The sequence below is a fragment of the Lathamus discolor genome, chromosome 13 (genome assembly GCF_037157495.1).
Source record: "Lathamus discolor isolate bLatDis1 chromosome 13, bLatDis1.hap1, whole genome shotgun sequence".
In the NCBI taxonomy this organism is placed as follows: Eukaryota; Metazoa; Chordata; class Aves; order Psittaciformes; family Psittacidae; genus Lathamus; species Lathamus discolor.
The window spans coordinates 529,264-548,101 of record NC_088896.1 but is presented as its reverse complement, the minus strand read 5'-3'; the positions used below and the strand labels follow the sequence as shown (position 1 = coordinate 548,101).

Below are 18,838 nucleotides of genomic sequence, written 5' to 3'. Positions count from 1 at the left end.
TCAGTTTCTGTTGACTAGGAACATGTCAGCCTCTGGGTCCCTGCTCACCATTCACACCAGCTTTTGTGGGCTTGGTTTCAATCATTACCCACATAAAGGGACCTGGAACACCCTGAGCACTAGCGAGGATAGATCCATTCTCTCAGTTTCAAAAAGCAGAGGGAGATCCAGAAAAGCACAAAACTAAGGTGAGACTGAAATACAGCAACTTCAGTACATGTTGTGAAAGCCTGAGTGACTCTAGAAGGAACTGCAAGGGAATACAATTACTTCAGCCACGATGACACAAGCGTTAAAATAATTCCCTGAAAAACCTAAAAGAGAAAAGAGGCCAGCCTCTCCAGCAGAGGTGGCTGAAGTTCCACTGATGACTTGATGGAATAGCTTCTATTCTGTAACATCATCCCTTCCTTTCAAAGTGATTTGCTTGGCTTGTGAAAAACAAAGTTTCCTCTTACACACACACAACCTCACACACCACATTCTCCTCCTCCTCTCCCACCTCTCTCCAGCACCATCCTTCTGGTCTTCTTCAGTTAGGAAAGCAACAAGGACACAGTTTTATTGAAGCTAATGGCAGTGCAAGGCTCTGGAATGAGTTTATCCACCCAAACTCTCACAATGAATTTTGGACTGGAGGGCAGTCTTGTTCACAGTCATTTTAAATATGGTGGTCTCCTAACAGAGCTTACAATACAGATCCACTCAGGATCCAACAAAAGCCCCTTCTCTCCACTGCAGCCTTCCCCAGTCAGAGGGCACCATGAGCCTTTACAACCACTGGAACAGGTGTATGAGTAGATAAAGCCATGGAGAAGAAAGAACCTCATTTCAACTAGGCTCAATGCCTTTGACCACACCTTTGCAGGGAAGTCAGCTGTTAATCATTGACTGTAGTACAAACAGGCACCTTCCATGCTGGCTCTACAATCTTCAAGTGCAGTAAGGGAGTTCTTCCCCACAGGCCAAGATCTCTTGGAGGGAATGCAGAGGACCAGAAGAAACACCTGCTACAAACATAACACCTTCAGGTATTTATAAACTTGCATACAGCTGTCCTGTTTCATGAGATTTAACTGTGCTTAGCAAAAGAGATGAGAACTTTCTAGGGTGGACAGTCACACTGGGTTTCTGCCTTTGGGTCTACTGAACTAGTATCTAGCCTGTCTCCCTTTTAAAGGCAAAGCAAGCTATCCAGAATCACCTTCGTGTCCCATATGCCTGTTGGTTAGAGCCTGGCATGGTGATTTGCCATCATTCCAGAAAACAACACATGAACTGAATATATTTGGCTGCTAAGAAGGAAACAAAAGCTTCAGCAAACTGAAATGTGCTCCTAGTCAAATGTATTTGGCAAGGATGAAGCACACTTTCCTTATAGTATTAAGGATCCAGACACAATGGGAAACAAGCCAAACAAATTTTCAAAAATAATGGACCTCCCTTAATATATTAGGACTGCACAGTCGTATTTCTGAGAAAGTTTGAGGAATAATCCATCTTTTCCCTTGAGAAGCAAGGAAGCTTTAGTAAAACCACAAGATGCTTGCAGAGAGACGCTGGATATTCTTTAGAAAGCTATGACCAAGCCATTATGCAAATTTGTAGAACTCACTGAGATCCCATCTTGAATTATCCTGCATGGGAGGAAAATATGCTTCTGTGGCAGAGTAACAGAAAGTGTTACTAAAGCAAACTCCCTTAGCAGGAGATCTTTTTACACAACTACTCTAAGCCCCATGGCAGCATGAGGTGGACATGAAGAACTTTGCTTAATTTTTGTGGGTTTTTTTGGTTGGTTGGTTTCAAGTAAGTGTTCATTTCATCTCCAGTGTGTTTTCAGAGTTTATCTCCCTTTTAGAGATACTTCCAATGGCAGCAAAGAAGTTCTCCCACTGAATACTTGTCTTTCATGTATAGGCTGTACAGCTGACAGAGATGAAGGGTTCACACTGAACGTGCTGGGACAGACACTATGTTATATTATTAAAAGTATTGATAAACTGTGATTAAAATAAATCTCAACTGCCAAAATCCTGTAAAGCCAGAACCTTTCCTCTTTACATCTCTGTAGATCTGATAGTGAAACTGGCCTTACCTACCTTTCTTCTGGTTTACGCTCCCATTGCTGTGATGCTCACTTTTGGAAAAAGGGTGCTGCAGGCAGAGACAACATGCATGCCTATACTACTTTGGGGACTGGGGCTCAGAGCACAGAAAGGACACCAAGAGATGATATTGTCCATGTTTATCTCTAGCAGGGTGGAAGCCAACATATCTTCAGCACAAGAGGCATCCTCAGCTCTGGAAGACCTAATGAGACTGATTGAAACAAGTGATTGGGCTCTTGGAGGGCTACTGGTGATTGGCATCTTTTGTCTTGTTTTTGTTGGTCTCCTTTTATTTGCTGTCATCTTTGGGTGCTGCTCATTCCCAAGGCACAAAGTGGGGTATAAATAGCAAAACTCAGACACTGTACTTGGAGCCCTATGCTAAGCAAGAATCAGCCCAGCTACAACCTAATTGTGTTGTTCATAGAACATCATCTTCTCTCATACCCTCTTCTCTCCCTGGATGGTTATTTCTCCCCATGCAACTTCCCTGCATCAAGAGAACACACCACTGCCAGCAAGCTGCTCCGCAAGTCTACAACAAACTCAACACCTAAGGCTATCTGCATTCCGGAACTGCGTGACTAGACAAATACCAAAGTCAGCTCACATCTGCCTGATTTTCATCTTTCAAGCAAAACCACTGGTTACAGGCAAATGGTCAGCTACCACCTAAAACTGATAAAGATGTCTTCCACTGCTGCAGTTACAGGGTGGTTTTTTTCCACCTTGCAAATGGGGAACAAGAAACTCTGACCAGCAAAAGCTTTGCTCAAACGTGCTCCCCAGAACAGCTTATACCATTGCTCTCCTGTCATACTTGGACAAAAGCCTAAATATACTATGCAAAAATCCTTGGCAACATGCAAGTCTGTCTTTATTTGTTCCTATTTAGAACCTTGCCAAGGTCAGTTTCACTATCCAAACAGTGAAAGCAAACGAGAATAGCACTGTCTTAATTCAAAACGTAAAAAATAAATGCAACGTGGTGTTCCTTTACATAGAATCTTAGCCTCCTGTAGTTACAAAGAGGGAAGCCAGTGAGTGGTGCTGCAACGTGTTACTCTGGGATATGCATACAGCACGTTATACAGTAGGAAGAACGTACCAGGCTGTGAGAGGGAAGAAAAAGTATGGAAGAGGTGATTTCTAATTAGGGCAGAGATATTCCCCTACAGAAATCTCTCTTATGTACCCAATGAAATCCTGTATCTGTTACTATTCATCTGAGCAAAGGAGAATGTTTTCTTTCCGTCCTTGCATAGTTACTGCCTCATTGCTGATGTGCAACTCTAGAGAAAGTCCTCACTGGAGACAGCAGTCAGGCTCTTCACAATGTGCATGAAGTAGGAGATGCAATAAGATAGTACCATGGAGCCCAACTCATGCCCTAACTGGGGCACCACCCTGGAATGTCCTGAGACCCCTGCTTCTGATTTGTGCAAGGTTAGTCCAGTAATCCCAGTCCAGTTCTTATGGCACTAGCGTCGATTCCAGGAAGTGACTGTCCTGACTAACTCTACCGCTATAAACAGCTTAGGAATCAAGGAGAAATAGATACCAAGACAAGGCTTCCTGAGGTTAACGTCTAACCAGATAGATACAGCTGACTCTCAGATTATACAAATCCCAGATGCAAACAGCCACTTGGCCCCTCTTGCTGTTAGCTAGTAACACACACCAGAAGAAGCAGAGCTGCTTAATTTAAGTAGATCAAACTAAAGAGCAAGACAACTCCCAGTAGCTACTTCCCAGAATCACTTTGACTTTGGGCAGAGAAGTGCCCCAGGACTCAGAACTGTGCCATACTTTAGCACAAGCAAAACTTTCTTGGAGCAACCCCATAAAACAGGATTTGTTTACCAAGCATGACCACAAGGAGAGCACATGCTAACCAGGGCATCAGAAAAGCGTCACATCACAATCACACTGAAAAGGTTGCCCTAGACACAGGTGTGAAAAATGAAACAAAATGCAGACTTGAAAGCAAGACACATGTTGACTGTTTTCAGCTAGTGAACACAGACTGCTCACTTACTGGCAAAATTATAGCCTTGGTATCTTATCCAGCATGGAATAGCAATTAGTACAATTACAGTTTACAAGTCAGAACCTAAACAATTCACATTGCTGTTGCTACTCTGCATTTAGACTGTGGATATCCATAATTTGGGCCTGTTTCTGAAACATTCTAGGCACCATCGGCTCCTTCTAAGGTCAATAAGAATCACAGACACCTCGTTCTTTGCAGAATGGAGCCACTGAGGTTTAGAGAAATATTAAATCTAAATGCTTCCATCCCATGCTGATTAGGCTGCCTATCTCTTTAGAAGAGAGATAATGTAGTGAAGGAGGAAAGAGCCAAAACAAAAGCAAATGCAACTAAGTCAGCCCATCATCAAAGACAGAACATAGTAAAATTCATAGCCAGAGGAATTACAGTTTAACATCACCACATAGCTTGGTCAGGCTCCAAGACCAACATACCAGTTATCTGAGAGGTGGGAGTGAGAGAGAGATGTCCCAGGGACACCCTCCTCAGTTCAGACAGCAAAATACCAGGCGATTCATTCAGTTGTTTTTTTTTCCTGGACATGCAAGATCTCAGGAATAACAGTGCCCTGGAACAGACAGGGCATGGTTTCCCCAACACTAAACAGTGTTTGAAAGAAGTGCACTCACCCCAGCTCCTCACAGAAGTTCACAATGGCATCAAAAGCTGTCATCACAGCTTTGTCAGACTCTTTTAAGGTGCCTTTTTTTTCCTGAAAGCAGAAAGGGACAGTAACTATAGTCTTAAATTAAAATATAAACAGATAAAGTAACTCTAGTGACAACTAAATCCAACCCTTCTGATCAATCCAGCAAACAGGTATAGACATCACCCTGTCTCTGCTCCAGTCTTATGCTCACCCATGCCTCTGTAATAGAGCTGAAGCTGTAGCCCTTTCCCTTTCTGTTTTATTCCTCACTGCTATCCCTTGAAACAGGGCTACTGACAGCTCAAGACCCACAAAAACTCACTTCATCTTTGCACATTCCAAGATTACTGCAGGCAAATCAGATCAGAGCAAAGACAGCAGCATATCTAGGCAGGTGGGTACCATTCTGCAGATCTTACCTGGATGTTAGAGAGCTCCTTCTTAATCAGAAAGCTGACTTGATCCCTCTCATGCCTTGAGTAATAGAGACGACAGCAGGATGGCTTCCCATCTCTCCCAGCTCTGCCAGACTCTTGGTAATATCCAGCCATTGACTTAGCAATATTCCAATGGGCAACAAATCTGCATGGGATAAGGCAACAGGAAACATAAGGCTGCAGGTTTCTCAGATCACTTCATACACAATGGTGTTATTTGTGGACATCAACAACAGTAAAATACAGGGCAGCAAAAGCACAAAAGACAGGGTTTAGCAGAGCAAGGGATTTTGCAAACAGAAATGTAAGTCCTCTTAACATGAGACACAAGGAAAACAGCTGGGCTATAAGAAAAACAACATACCAGAACAACATGTGAGCAGGATGTTACTTTAAATGGATGGAAAAGGATGAGCACGTGAATATCCCAAACATGCATATAATTGTACAGCTATGAAGACTGAGAATAAGGACATTGAATTACAGAGTTTGGGAGATTTTACCATGAAGTACAGCATTAATAAAAGAGTCCTATTTATTTTGTGGAACACAATTTGAACATTGCAGAACACATTTTGAAATAATCAATTTAAAAGACACTTTTTTGCCAACAAAGCCTGCATGGGAAATTCTGTCTTACCAAGCTGACTTGTAGACAAAGGCATCCTTCCTTCCTTCCTAGCCAGATAATACAGGTATAGAATCATTGCTAAACTTCATATAATCTCTGACTGTTTTCAACACACCACTTCTTTAAACCTGCTTGTACCTGCCTATTTGGCAATTCAGCTTATACCTGCACTGAGAGGACTTCACAGGACAGTAATGCTGCCAATGTTTTAAATCCCAGCCTGCCTCCAAACCAGCATGTCCCAGGGGCAGGTATGGCACAAAAGGGTGTGGCAAAAAGAATAAAAGACAAAAGCAGGCAAATACATTTGAAGAAACACAGACACTCCAGAACAGGCCAGGCAAGGAGCATCAGAGCCCTACACATTTAATCCCTATCGGAAAGTTTACTGAAGCGACTGATAATCTCAAGAAAAACTGAATTAACAGAAAGGAGCTGATTCCAGCATAAAAAGAGACACCACCCATTTTCCCTTTTGTACAGAAAAGTCACCTCCAGAAGTTGTCAGACCTGATCTTAGTTGATAACATATGCATGAATGCTCAGAACTCTGCCAGCAGAATGAAGGCTAAGCAGCAGCTGCTTGTTGCCTAGGCTCAGGCATAATGTCCTTTAAACTATTAAAAAACATCCTGTAAAAAGTAATTTTAACTCCATTCCTTGGAAACTAACCAGATTACAAGCATTTTTCAGCTACATTTCACTCTTGACCAGCCCTATGCATTTCAGTTACTCTGCTTTTTGTAACAGCCACTCTCCTGAACAGGGCAGGATGGCTTCAGTGGGTCATTAATTCATGCTGCTGTCCTAGTAAACTTCTCATTTCTCTCTTGGGTCACACGCATCAAGCAGCAAAATAGTCTGTCACTGCTATACAGTCTTGTTACCTGGCAGCACAGGGACACAGAGGGATGACACAACTGTGAACTGATGCAACTATCTCACTGATGTCCTGCCCCTCTCTCACAGCATTCAAAGCAATCGCTTTATGTGGATTTTAGAGTAAAGATCAGGCCTGTTTGGGGCATTGCATGAGCTGCACCTGAATTACCCTCTGCTAAGGGATCACAGCTCACAATGCCAACTCAGCACAGCCATAGTGCAGATCAGGAATTCTAGCAACACAGAGTGATTATGGTGACAGAAGTCCCAGAGGAACTGTTGAAACCATGTGCAAAGTTTTATCCTTGGACTAGAGCTGTATTTTGATATGGTTATTGCCATTTGTGAACTGCTTTATTTTTCCCCCCACTGCATTGCAAAAAGAGATGTCTAAAAAAAGAGTTGGCTCTGACCATTTTAATAGAGGGTGTATGAATTATTTCAGGTGCTCATATTCTTCCCACTGCTTTTTAACAGCAACTACTGCACTAAGAGAAGTGACAGGGACAGCTGTGACTGCCTCAAGACATCTTCTTTTGAAACCCTGGAGAGTATGGCCAAAAAAAAAAAAATTCCTCCAGTTTTCTTGGTTCGGAAGATGACTGGCACAGAGGAGCTCTGGTAGCTTGTTCTTAATTTCTTCATAAAACCCTTCCAGCTTTGTTTTTACTGGTTCTAAGATAAAAACCATCCAGCTCTGTTTCTGTGGACTTGGCAAGTGTTCATCGGGCATTTGAGTTGCATGTATCAGGTAACAGAGAGACTGAGGCTTTCCCTTCCCACTGCTCAGGTTTCAGACTCCGGCAGGGCACCACACTCAGCCTCACATACCTGACGTTGGCTTTGTCTACTCCCATTCCAAAACTGATGGTTGCAACAATAACAGGGATCTTCTCCTCCATCCACTCATTCTGGATTAAAGTCCTGTCAGCTGCCTTGAGTCCTGGGAAGTTAAAAAAAAAGGGAAGAAACCAACAAGAAATAAATTAAATTCCTCCTCCATTCCCCTGTTCCAAGCCAACCCCTGACTGAGACAGCAGCAGCTGTTTCTATTCCAAAGAGAAAAATCTGATTCCTTCCTGGGATAAAAGCAATTATTATATTTAGGCTGTGCAAGATCCAACAAAACCAGGAGCTCTGGAGTGAAGGGAATGCTGTCCTGTGGAAGACCCTGAACTTATCTTACATGAGCATCAGACACATTGCAGACCATGCCTAGAAAACCGTTTCCTAGATAGCCCCAACCCAGGCCTTAAGGACTGTACAGTTCAGTTCTACCAGCTATTGAGAGACACAGATGCAACTTCCTGTACCTGCATGATAAGCCTTGGCTTTCACTCCTCGGTAGCTCAGCTCAGTAGCCAGCTGGTCACACATATCCCGCATCCTGCAGTACACAATGCCACAACCGGAGTACACCTAGGCAGACAGGAGATAAAGTCCACAACACAGCCTGAAGCCAATCAACAAAGCTGCAGTATTAGGATGGCAGAGACAGGAGGAATGTCCAAAGCTCATCTCTTTACAAGCTGATTCCCTGGCAACTGAAAATACTGTGTCAGCACAAAAGTAAATCAAAGAGAAAGTTTCCTTACAAGTCCTACAAGTCCCAACATCAACCAAATCTACTCCCTCAATCCTCTCCCAGTAGACACAAGGTAAGAAGCAGTCTCCCTCTGCTGTCCAAATAAACAGGTGCAGAGGCTACAGCTGAATAGCTGAGAGTTATTTTGGGAATTAGTGTCAGAGCAGGAAATTCAACATGACATTCAAATGCTCCTGTTCATCGTCACCATAGTAGACAAGCAGAACACAATCAAACATACAATAATTGCCTGGGTCATGACAAATCAAGACAACTGCTTGCCGCATATTCCTAATCCACTTTCTTTTAGAGCAACCCCTTTCTGAAGGACACCTCTGAAAGGAACGCAGCCTTCACATTCTAGCTATCTTAGAGGAACTAAAAACCATATGTGACCACTTTTAGAGAAACTAGAACATACACATGAGCACCCTCCTTCCAGGGACCTCCTCCTCCCCTGCCACAGACCTGCCAGGGCCATACCAAGGTCAGTGACCATCAAGGTAGATTTTTTCAGTTTAGCCTTCTTCCTTAAATGTAAAACCTACCCCAGTGGTGTTTGTCACTTCAAGTGCCTTCAGACAGAAATCCTTCAAGTTGGCGTACGGATCGGTCAAGAGCTCTTTGAACTGCACATCATAGAACAAGTTAGATCTGAAGCAAGGGGTCTTAAATGTGGAAAGTGGCTGCTTTAGCTTGAGCACTGCCACAATGTCCTCCTGGACTTGCTTGGTGGCAGTAGCTGTCAAGGCAATACATGGTGTATTAGGTATGCGAGTGCGCAAGGTGCCCAGCCGGAGGTAGTCAGGTCGGAAATTATGTCCCCACTGGGAAACACAGTGCGCTTCGTCAATTACCAAGTAGGACAAGAGCTTTCGGGACACCAGAGAGTTCAGTGTAGCTTGGAAGGAGGAGGCAGCTGCCATCTCTGGGGTGATGTACAGGAGCTTTACTTGAGGCTTCTCACTTGTTAAGTCAGTCAGGATGGTCTTCTTTTCCTGGGCAGAAAGCTTGGAGTTCAGAGAGCAGGCTTTGATCTTCAGAGCCAGCAAGTGATCCACTTGATCCTAGAGTAAATACAAAATTAAAATTAAATTAAAAGCAAATGGAAATAAAGAGAGTCATCAGCACAAGAAAGACTACCAGGGACATCCAGGTGAGGCCCCAAGTTTCACCTCCAGGATCAAGTTTCATGACAACATACACCTACAGTCTGGGTATTTATAACTTTAACTCTAGATGCCTTTATCTGCAGCTGTGAGCATATCATCCAACTGCAGTTTGTGCCTCTATTCCCTTTAAGAGAGCCTTTTTTGCTGTTAGGGAACACCAGGAAGGATCTGTGCAAAATAACTCATCACAACATGAAGCACGCTGAAACAAGCTATCAGCATAATCAAGTTGACAGAGGTGGAAAATGAATGTGACCACCCTACAATAACAGAAGGCATTTCATACCAAAATAACAACAGGATGTCATAAAAGCAGCTGAGATAGGACAAAATACAAGAATCAAGCAAATCACTGCAACAGAACCAAGTTTGCTGATGAGAATCATGCCAGGAAAACCAGTAAGAAAACATGGCATCACATCCAGACAAACACTGGGCATACAGATTCACCTCCTCATCCATACACTAAGCTGTTTACTCACACTTGACCAGCACATAACATTTCAGAAGATATGAATAGTCCTGAAAAACAGGTACCTTATTATTTCACTCAATAACTGGTTTCAGTGATTGATTTCACATACACTGTTCACGAAGTCAACTCTCAGGCTAACATGAACTTCCCAGACTAAGCTCTTGAAGTCTGGCTACACTGAAATATATCATCATCATTTCAGGCATAGCCACCCCATCTTGATGAGAAGACCTCTGAAGGTTCACTCCAGCTCTGTTCCGTAACTCACTGTGCTCATCTCAACCTGTTTATCACTGTGACACATTTGGCTTCACCTGCAAATCTTACCAATAGCAATTCTTTTAACCACCATTTCACTAATAAAATATTAATGTGCATACATTGAGACTGCAAAGGAGTTAAAAAAAATAATCCACAAAACAAAGACCAGCAGCCCACCACACCAGGTTATCATGCAATGCTAACTGATGCTTTACAGAAGTCTAAGCAATGCTCCAGCTGCTCTTATAGGGCAGTGTGTCTCCCAACAGGTGATGAAAAAGTAGAAAAGGTAAAATACAGGTTAAAAAAGATCCACAGATGTGAGCACTCAAGGAGCACCTCTGCTAAACCAGCTTCTTCCCATGATAGACTGTCTGCAACAGAAAGATAATTTGATGCAGAACAAATTGTGCCTTCAAAGGCAACTTAATAATTCCTGGAGTTATTACTTTATAAGTAAAATGGCAGTTCTCTTCTGGGGAAAGATCCAGTTTGGTCCATTTGAGGTACTCTGCTGCTCCTGTATAGCACAGCAGAGGTAAAAGACAACTGGAGAAAATGGAGAAAGCCTCAGTTATAAAAACTACTAGATTATTAAAGAAGAGAAGCATAATTTAGAAAATTGCATATTATCATACCAGTTACTCTGCTCTGCAGCTAAGTTGCAGTCTCTTCACCTATCACCATGGTAAGGAAACATCAAGAGATATTTCAAGACATCAAGAGAATCTAGAGGAAGGCCTACAGCAGAGACTTGTGGACAGAAAGATAAGAGGTAGCTGTGCCTCCAGAGTCTCCCGACCCCATCCACTGACACTTTTCCGCAGCTAACAGGAGACAGTTACCTGAATCAGTGCAATCAGAGGTGAAATGACAATGGTGATGCCCACTGCCAGAACTGCAGGAAGTTGGTAGCACAAGGATTTCCCTGCCCCTGTGGGCATGCATACAAAGACATCCTTCTCGCCTGCAAAGACAACAGAAGAAAGCTCAAGGCTACTGAGTGGTGGTGAGCTCCCAGGGCTCTGACTGGAGGGGTGGGCAGAAGGGCTTTTAATCTGTGAGAAACAGCATATGTATGCACGTACCATGTGGCATACCAAAAAAAAAAGACACTTAATTTCACTTAATTTTCTAAAAGCACAGCAATAATTTGCATGCCTGCAATGGTTTCCTTCAAAGAATCTCTGATTGCTTTGCAAACATTTAGAAATAGCCTTACAAAAGTAACAGAAGATCTACAGAAACCAAGATAAGGAGAAGTTGAACAAGTTATTCACGCTAATTCTCTTCCAGACGAGCTGCTTTCACTCATCTTACAGACCTCCAGTTACCAAATTACCAGTCCCATGACAGATCTTTAACACATCCTCTTAAAGTTTATCCCAGAAAAATACCACATAAGAAATAAAGGCTGAAAATTTCAACCATGCAGATAGTATCATGTGGCTAGTAACTGGCACTGTGCTAAGCAGTATCCACCCGAAGTCACAAAGATGACAGCACATGCAGCATTAATAGGCAGGGACACACTGCTGACAGAGCACCACTTTTGGGCAGGCTGCTGTCAACAGCAGGTCTGCAGAGCTGCTGGCAATAGATGAAAACTGTACATATATCCTGAGTTCTGAGTTTGACACTGTTCTGATTTGCACTGTGGGACCTGTCAGGGGAGCAGAGGGTTGGCAGCATGGTTGGCACACGTGAGCTGCCTGTCCAACCAACAGTTGTACATAGGTTGGTACATCAACACCAGCAAAACCATGTTTCTGATAATCACAGGCTGGTTTGGGTTGGAAGGGACCTTAAAGCTCATCTAGCTTCAACCCCCTGCCATGGACAGGGACACCTTCCACTTGAGTAGGTTGCTCCAATCCCCATCCAACCCAGCCTTCAACACTGCCAGGGATGGGGCAGCCACAGCTTCTCTGGGTACCTGTGCCAGGGCCTCAGCACCCTCACAGGGAAGAACTGCTGCCTAAGAGCTCATCTCAATCTCCCCTCTGGCAGTCTAAAACCATTCTCCTTTGTCCTGTCCCTGCAGGCCCTTGCCAGAAGGTCACGATTCAGAGAAAAATCATAAACTCTGCCAGGAAATAAAGTTTTCTACTGGTACCATCTCTAACACAAGGACAGGTTGACTCTGAAAATGTGCACATGTAAACAGTTTTGACCTATAAATTTAAACAGTTTTAGCCTTATCTGACCACACGCATGCTGGCAGATGCCTCCAGAGGAAATGTCAACAATAGCACTTTAGCACTTCCTATTTCCGGGTTGATGCACTAGTGGTGTTACAAATGCGAGGGAGAACAGGCAGGGCAGAGACATGGTTGGAGAGCTGGTGGGCAGCACAGGCTTGTGCTCTGTGTCACTGAAATGATTTCAGAGCAGAGGAGTGCTTGGAGGTCCTGCACAGTCCAGGTGATGTGTCTCCTCAAAACAAGCACAATACCAACTCTTGCAAGATCACCCCCACAAGAAGATGAAAAGGCAGACATGTTTCAGATCTTTCTGATGCTGGGCCTCACCTCTCGCCACAGTCATAGTTGCACTTTCCTGCAGGGAAGTCTTGAAGGCCTCAAACCCGAAGACTCTTTGCAGTGCTTTTCGAACCCTGCCTTCCAGGCCTGGGGGAGCCTCGCCACTCATCCTGGAGAAGCTGTGAACGGTGACAGGAACCAGAGCTAAAGCCCAGCACTGCCACTCTCCTCTGCCCACAGCCTACCCCATCTGCAGCCACCTGCACGACCTCCCCCATGTTTGCCCTGCCAGGCTCCTCTCTGCTTTGGAGGCCTCTCCCAGGGACGCCATCTAGGCCCCGCCAATGGAGGGAACCCCAATATCGTTTATTCTGGGACAACCACCCCGCCCAAGGCCTCCACATGAGGTACAGCTGCAGGGCCATAGTGGTGGTGGGGCCTCACTGCCGCCCACACCCGCCCGCACCCGAAGCTACGGCGTGGGTGACGGTTGGTGTTGGAGAACACCTCCTCTTTGCCAGCCTCCCACGTCCTTTTCCCAAGGGAATCCTCCCGCCACCTCCACAGACAGACGCCCCCCACTCCCTAACCCCACGCTCTCGGTCAGGATCCGACAGCGGCTGTAGCGGCGCCGCACGATGACGTCAGGAGCCACTCCTTAAAGGGCCAGCGCTCACCTTTCCCCCTCCTCTCCCTGCCCTACCACAGCCCCGCGCCGCCGCGCCCGGGGGTCTGCGCCTCTCGCCGCGAGCGGCCGCCGCAGCTCTCCCGGCCCAACATGAGGCCGCCGCAGGCGGAAGGGGACGGGCGGCGGTGCCACTGCGACCCCGCTGAGCGCGCCATCTCCGCGCGCCGGAAGTCCGGGCTCGGAGGAGTTGGAAGATGGCGGCGGCCAAGAGGAGCGTCTTGTCGTCGTTGGCGGTTTACGCTGAGGATTCAGACCCGGAGTCAGACAGCGAGGCTGGGACGGCGGGAAGCGATGGGGGAGCGGCTACGGGTGAGGGCAGGGAGGGGGCTGGGGAAGGCGCCGGCCCGCCACAGTCCGCTGTAAAGGGAAGGCCTCGCTCGTTGCCACTTGCCCCCTGCTCATTCCTCGCGGTTTAACTTTTTCTCCATAGGAGAGAAAGGAGGGCTGGTCTCAGTTGGGTACGGAGATGATGACTTCACCCGCCTGGATGGTGATGAGGATGGATATGAAGAAGAGGATGATGAGAACAGCAGGCAGTCAGTAAGTACCTCTGTGCTCTAAGAGCTAGCCCTGATGCTTTTCATGCGTTGCAGAGCTTTATGTCTTTCTAAAGCCCCCGAGTTGCAACCCATAATGGAACTTCGAATATCTGACAGTGCAGATGGGTTTCAGCACTGTCCAAATCCTTTGTTCACTTTGTTTTCAAGTAGAAAGCATTTACTCTGAAGGCTGTCAGCAGCTTCGTGCAGTCTGTTGCTTGTTACTAGCTGTGTTGATGCCATTTGTCTCTTTTGGGAAAAAAGGCTGGAAAGAGTCAACAGCCCCACCAAAAAAAAAATTACTCTTTAAGTGTAGTTGACATATATGTATATAGTATATGTCACATAGTATGATCTTTTAAGAGGAACACACTGGTGCATGGTTAGCTGGAGGATTGAGAAGAATTAAGTTCTGTGATTTCTTAAAGATATTTTTTGGTGTGTAACTCAACCCACTCACTACATCAGGTTACCTTGATGTAAAGCATCCCATATAGGTGTATGGAATGTGTTTAACATCACCTAAATACCGAGATAACTGAAGTATTGTGAGACAGGGCATGTAGCTCACTGTCTGCGAGTGTAGCAGTAACACATAAAAGGATATGTAGTTCTGTCGTGCCTGTAGCAGCAAAACAATAAGTCTGGGGAGGGTTCTTGTCTCCTTTCGTTATCATTAAATTTTTGCTTATCACCACATTAAGAATGTTATCTTGTCCCTGTTCTAGTTTTTTCCTCTACCATGTACTTAGAAAATAACAGGTCTGTGGTACAATAACCTTTCCTCAGTGAAATTTACTTCATTAGGTTGAAATTTACTTCGTTAGGTTGGTCTCTTATGAGACACTCACTGTTTCTGCAGTCTGCTTTCCAAAGTAGCAGGCAAGAAATTTGTTTCTTGTTCTTGCTTTTAGCTTTGTTCTGTTGCTAACTGGAGAAGGTGCAAGTGATAGCATTTGGGGGCTGCCCCTGGCATCTGGCTTTGGGGATTCTTTTTTTTTTACATCCCAAATTTCTAGACCCTTTTTCTTTGAGACCACTTTAAAGAAAGTGGTAGGTGTGCTCAAGATCAGCTGTGTTTAGCTAGCATTGACGAATGGGCATGTAAATAGAGTAGCCTTTATTGCACACACAATTTTGAATGCGGGTTGCGGTGTCCATCATCTAGGAAGTAGAAGTTGCTGTTCAAGTAATGGCAGTCGATCAAGTCACTGGTTTTAGGCAGTGGATCTTATGTGTATTTGTGGTTACTGTGCGAATGTGTGCAGGTTACATGGAGCGCGTTCCCTCTGGCTTGTTGCAGGAGAGCAAGGCTTGTTTTTTTTTCACTGTTTTCTTTAACCAGAATTGAGACATTCCTTAAAACTGCTTGTGCTAGTTGGTCATATTGGTTATGAGTTGGTTTTGGAAAGCAGTGCAGGTTGCACTCAGGTTGTCCTGGGCTTTTATCTAAACAACTATGTATTTATATTATTTACCTTAACAGTGACTGAAAAGCCTCTGTCTTTTTTCAGAGGCAATTCTCAGCAATGTCTCTTTGTTGATGGTTGTTTCAGTGATATCCCTGCTAGGTTAGGAGGCTTGGGGAGCTGGTTTAGTTACCTGTCTATAACGTGTATGGTTTGACCTATTGTTGCTTTGTTGGAAATGATTTTTATGTTTGTAATACAGGTGGGACTGTGGAGGGGAGAGAAATTTCATTTCTGATAAGCACCAAGTTACTTGATACTGTGGTTCTTTTCTAATTATAAGCTTATTGTTATTAAACTTTGACAGTTGACTCTGAATTATTGGCGTAAGTGCATCTTTCAGAAAGGGAAGCTGGAAAGTAGCTGAAGTGAAGGAGTTTGTCTCAGTGAGATAGGCATGTTAATTTGGGCATTTAAAACTTACTGGCATTGTTGTGTGGTTAATCTGTAGCTTGCCTTGCCAGAACTTGCTCATGGACACATGAGCACATTTCATTGTAAACTGTTCCTTTCAGTTGCATGTAATCATTACACTCTTCAAAAAGGGAAAAAAAAAAAAAAAAGCTGTAATACCAAGTTCTTGTTTTGGAGACAAAGTTGACATTTGTGGCAAAGTTTGGAAGAAAAACTGTTCTGTGAGTTGTGTGAGCATGAAAAATGTTTTCAGCTCCTCAAACTTGTTTTGAACCCAGAGTATGTATTCCTAGAAACATAGGTACCTCTAGGATCCGCAGTGAAGTAGCTCCTAGGGTAGTGGGACAGTAGGCTTAGCTAATACGTGGGACTGAAGCTGAAGCTTGCGTCTCTTGTGGCATAGAATTTGACATAAGGCTGCGTTCAGTATTTCAAGCTCTCACAGGGCAGAAATTTCTTGGTAGAAATAAAGATTGAGGTGTGTTACCCAAAACCAGTAACGTTTGTCAGTGGTTCCCTTCTGTGCGAGCTCACATCATCTGCAAACGAGGCTACGAGGGCACTATACAAAAACAAAGATGTGGTGTCTGCTGGCAGCACCGGATCCTTGGAACGTGGTGCTGTGCCAGACCCTTGCCAAGCCTGTGTGTTTGGAGTGGTGGCAGGCCAGCTGTGTCCTGTGTGTCTTGCTGCTGTGTGCTTGGGATTATAATAGGTCTTGCAAATGCAGCTGTTTTTTCTGAGTGCTACTAAACGGTGGGGACAAGTGGAAAAAACCTGCCTGCCAGCTGGAAGAGACAGCTTTGTCAGATAATCAGCTAAATGTGTTTTTCCACAGTTCTGTTGCTTCTTACTGTCTAGTTCTGAGCATTCAGGAGCAGCGTGAATTTTGCATGGGACACCTGTTACTGAGTGATGCTTTTGCCTAAAAAAACCAAACAAAAACCAACCCACAACCCAAACAAACACTTCTTTCCTTGACTGTAGGACTTGTTTTCTGGTCATGAGTGGGTGGGGTAGAACCGCCTTCTGTGGAAACGGTCTTGGACTACTAGCTGGGCTGCTGAATGCCAGCCCTTTTCTGCAAGTGCAGTTACTTGCAAAGCCTGCTCTTTAAGCTTAATCATGTAAATTCTTGTCTTGTAGGAAGATGACGATTCAGAGACTGAAAAACCTGAGGCTGGTGACCTAAAGGTATTTCAAAGTGGGGGGGGGGAGGGGGGAATTCAGTACAAGAAGGATAAGTCTTATCAGCATGGCTTGATGTTCGTTTGTGATCTTCTGTAGCTAGTTTCATAATTTCCTTTTTGTAGTTGTAATGTGTTTTTTTGACTTCTGGCTTCTGCCAAAGGTTAAGTAATCAGGCTATGGGCTGAGTCACGATCCAGATCTGCATTCGTGAACTTGGTCATCCTGTGCATTAGATCTGAGGTATGTTTTCTGACAGTATCTCACCTATTTTTCAGTGACCTGGGAGATGTAGTGTTTGCTACAGAATGCTCTTACAACCAGTATTAGCTGGAATACTTCTTTCGTTTAGAACAACTTAATAAATGATGTTATGCTCCTAAAGGTCATGAAATGTGTCAGAATTGATTCATTTGTCTCCAGCTGTCTTTGTGTCCTTCTAAATGAAGTGATTTTGTGAAGGTGGTGTTTAAAGTTAAGAAAGTGAAATAAGATCCGTGGATGGTAGCTGTCATAAATAGTTGAAGTCATCTTTATCTTGGAATTACATCTTGTTTCTGCTGAACAACAGGTTTAACAGCACAGAGGAGCATAATATCAGGCTTTTTTAAGCTTTTTTTAAGCTGGAAGACAGGCACAGACCAAAGCCATTTGAGACTTTATATACAGACCTGCGCCCAAATTATTCTGCTAGTTCAATTGCCCGTGCAGTATAAGCAGTCTTGTGGGATACTGAGTGAAGAACACATGCGAGGGCCTTTATTTTATCTAGCAGCTTCCTCAAGGTTGCAGATAGTAAGCTCTGCTGAGGAAACCAGAGGACTGTGCTGCAAACTGAAATTCTGCAGAGCATTTAAATTAACATAGGGTTTTGACAGGACAAGATGAAGTCAAATGAATCCGCTGAGCTATTCTGCTAAAATTCATTTTATAGCAGGACTTCTTACAGTTTCCACAATGGTTTTATGCATTTATAATGATACACGTTTGAGAATCTTGGCAGCTGTACTGCAGCTGGTAAATTCTGTTGCATCAGTGTGTGAAATATCATGAATGCCTTTGGTATACAGATAAAAGGCACTTGGAAATGGAATGCATTGTCTCCTTTCCTTGTTGCAAGAAAAATAAATTACCTTTTTTGGAAGTGAGGAGGAGGCAATCACTTCTATCCTTTTTCCACCTCTCTGGGCAACCTATTCCAGCGCCTCACTACCTTCACAGGGAAGAACTTCTTCCTTACATCTAACCTGACCTTCCCCTGTTTTAGTTTGAACCCATTACTTCTTGTCCTATCACTGCAGTCCCTGATGAAGAGTCCCTCTCCAGCATCCTTATAGGCCCCCTTCAGATACTGGAAGGCTGCTATGAGGTCTCCACGCAGCTTCTCTTCTCCAGGCTGAACAGCCCCAACTTTCTCAGCCTATCTTCATATGGGAGGTGCTCCAGTCCCCTAACCATCCTTGTGGTCCTCCTCTGGACTTGTCCCAACAGTCCCATGTCCTTTTTATGTTGAGGACACCAGAACTGCACACAATACTCCAAGTGAGGTCTCATGAACAGAGTAGAAGGCCAGGATCATCTCCTTTGACCTGCTGGTCACGCTCCTTTTGATGCAGCCCAGGATGTGATTGGTTTTTGGGCTCAAGCGCTCACTGAAGCCAGCTCATGTTCATTTTCTCATCCACCAACACCCCCAAGTCCTTCTCTGCAAGGCTGCTCTGAATCTCTTCTCTGCCCAACCTTTAGCTGTGCCTAAGATTGCCCCAACTCAGTTAGGTGTAGGACCTTGCACTTCACATTG

At 44.4% G+C, this 18,838-nt stretch overlaps 2 protein-coding genes across 8 annotated transcripts in view; one reads left to right on the top strand and one right to left on the bottom strand.

Annotated features, from left to right (window-relative positions):
• Positions 1 to 13,519, bottom strand: part of RECQL5 (RecQ like helicase 5) — a 38,476-nt gene extending 24,957 nt beyond the window's left edge. For 3 of the 7 annotated variants that reach the window (XM_065693671.1, XM_065693674.1, XM_065693676.1), the window contains exons 1-8: positions 13,417 to 13,499; positions 12,788 to 12,918; positions 11,102 to 11,223; positions 8,897 to 9,415; positions 8,077 to 8,182; positions 7,595 to 7,706; positions 5,233 to 5,395; positions 4,794 to 4,876 (exon numbers count right to left, since the gene is read on the bottom strand). In XM_065693671.1, coding sequence (XP_065549743.1) covers positions 4,794 to 4,876; positions 5,233 to 5,395; positions 7,595 to 7,706; positions 8,077 to 8,182; positions 8,897 to 9,415; positions 11,102 to 11,223; positions 12,788 to 12,908 — 1,226 coding nt within the window. In that variant the 5' untranslated portion in view covers positions 12,909 to 12,918; positions 13,417 to 13,499. Of the gene's footprint in view, positions 1 to 4,793; positions 4,877 to 5,232; positions 5,396 to 7,594; positions 7,707 to 8,076; positions 8,183 to 8,896; positions 9,416 to 11,101; positions 11,224 to 12,787; positions 12,919 to 13,205; positions 13,289 to 13,329; positions 13,352 to 13,416 lie in introns of those variants that run through there. The other 4 variants (XM_065693677.1, XM_065693673.1, XM_065693672.1 and 1 more) reach the window with 4 other exon arrangements.
• SAP30BP (SAP30 binding protein) overlaps positions 13,481 to 18,838 on the top strand; it is a 32,113-nt gene continuing 26,755 nt past the window's right edge. Inside the window, 4 exon segments of the mRNA XM_065693678.1 lie at positions 13,481 to 13,598; positions 13,601 to 13,736; positions 13,858 to 13,967; positions 16,996 to 17,043. Of these exon segments, the coding sequence (XP_065549750.1) occupies positions 13,518 to 13,598; positions 13,601 to 13,736; positions 13,858 to 13,967; positions 16,996 to 17,043 (375 nt within the window). The 5' untranslated portion in view covers positions 13,481 to 13,517.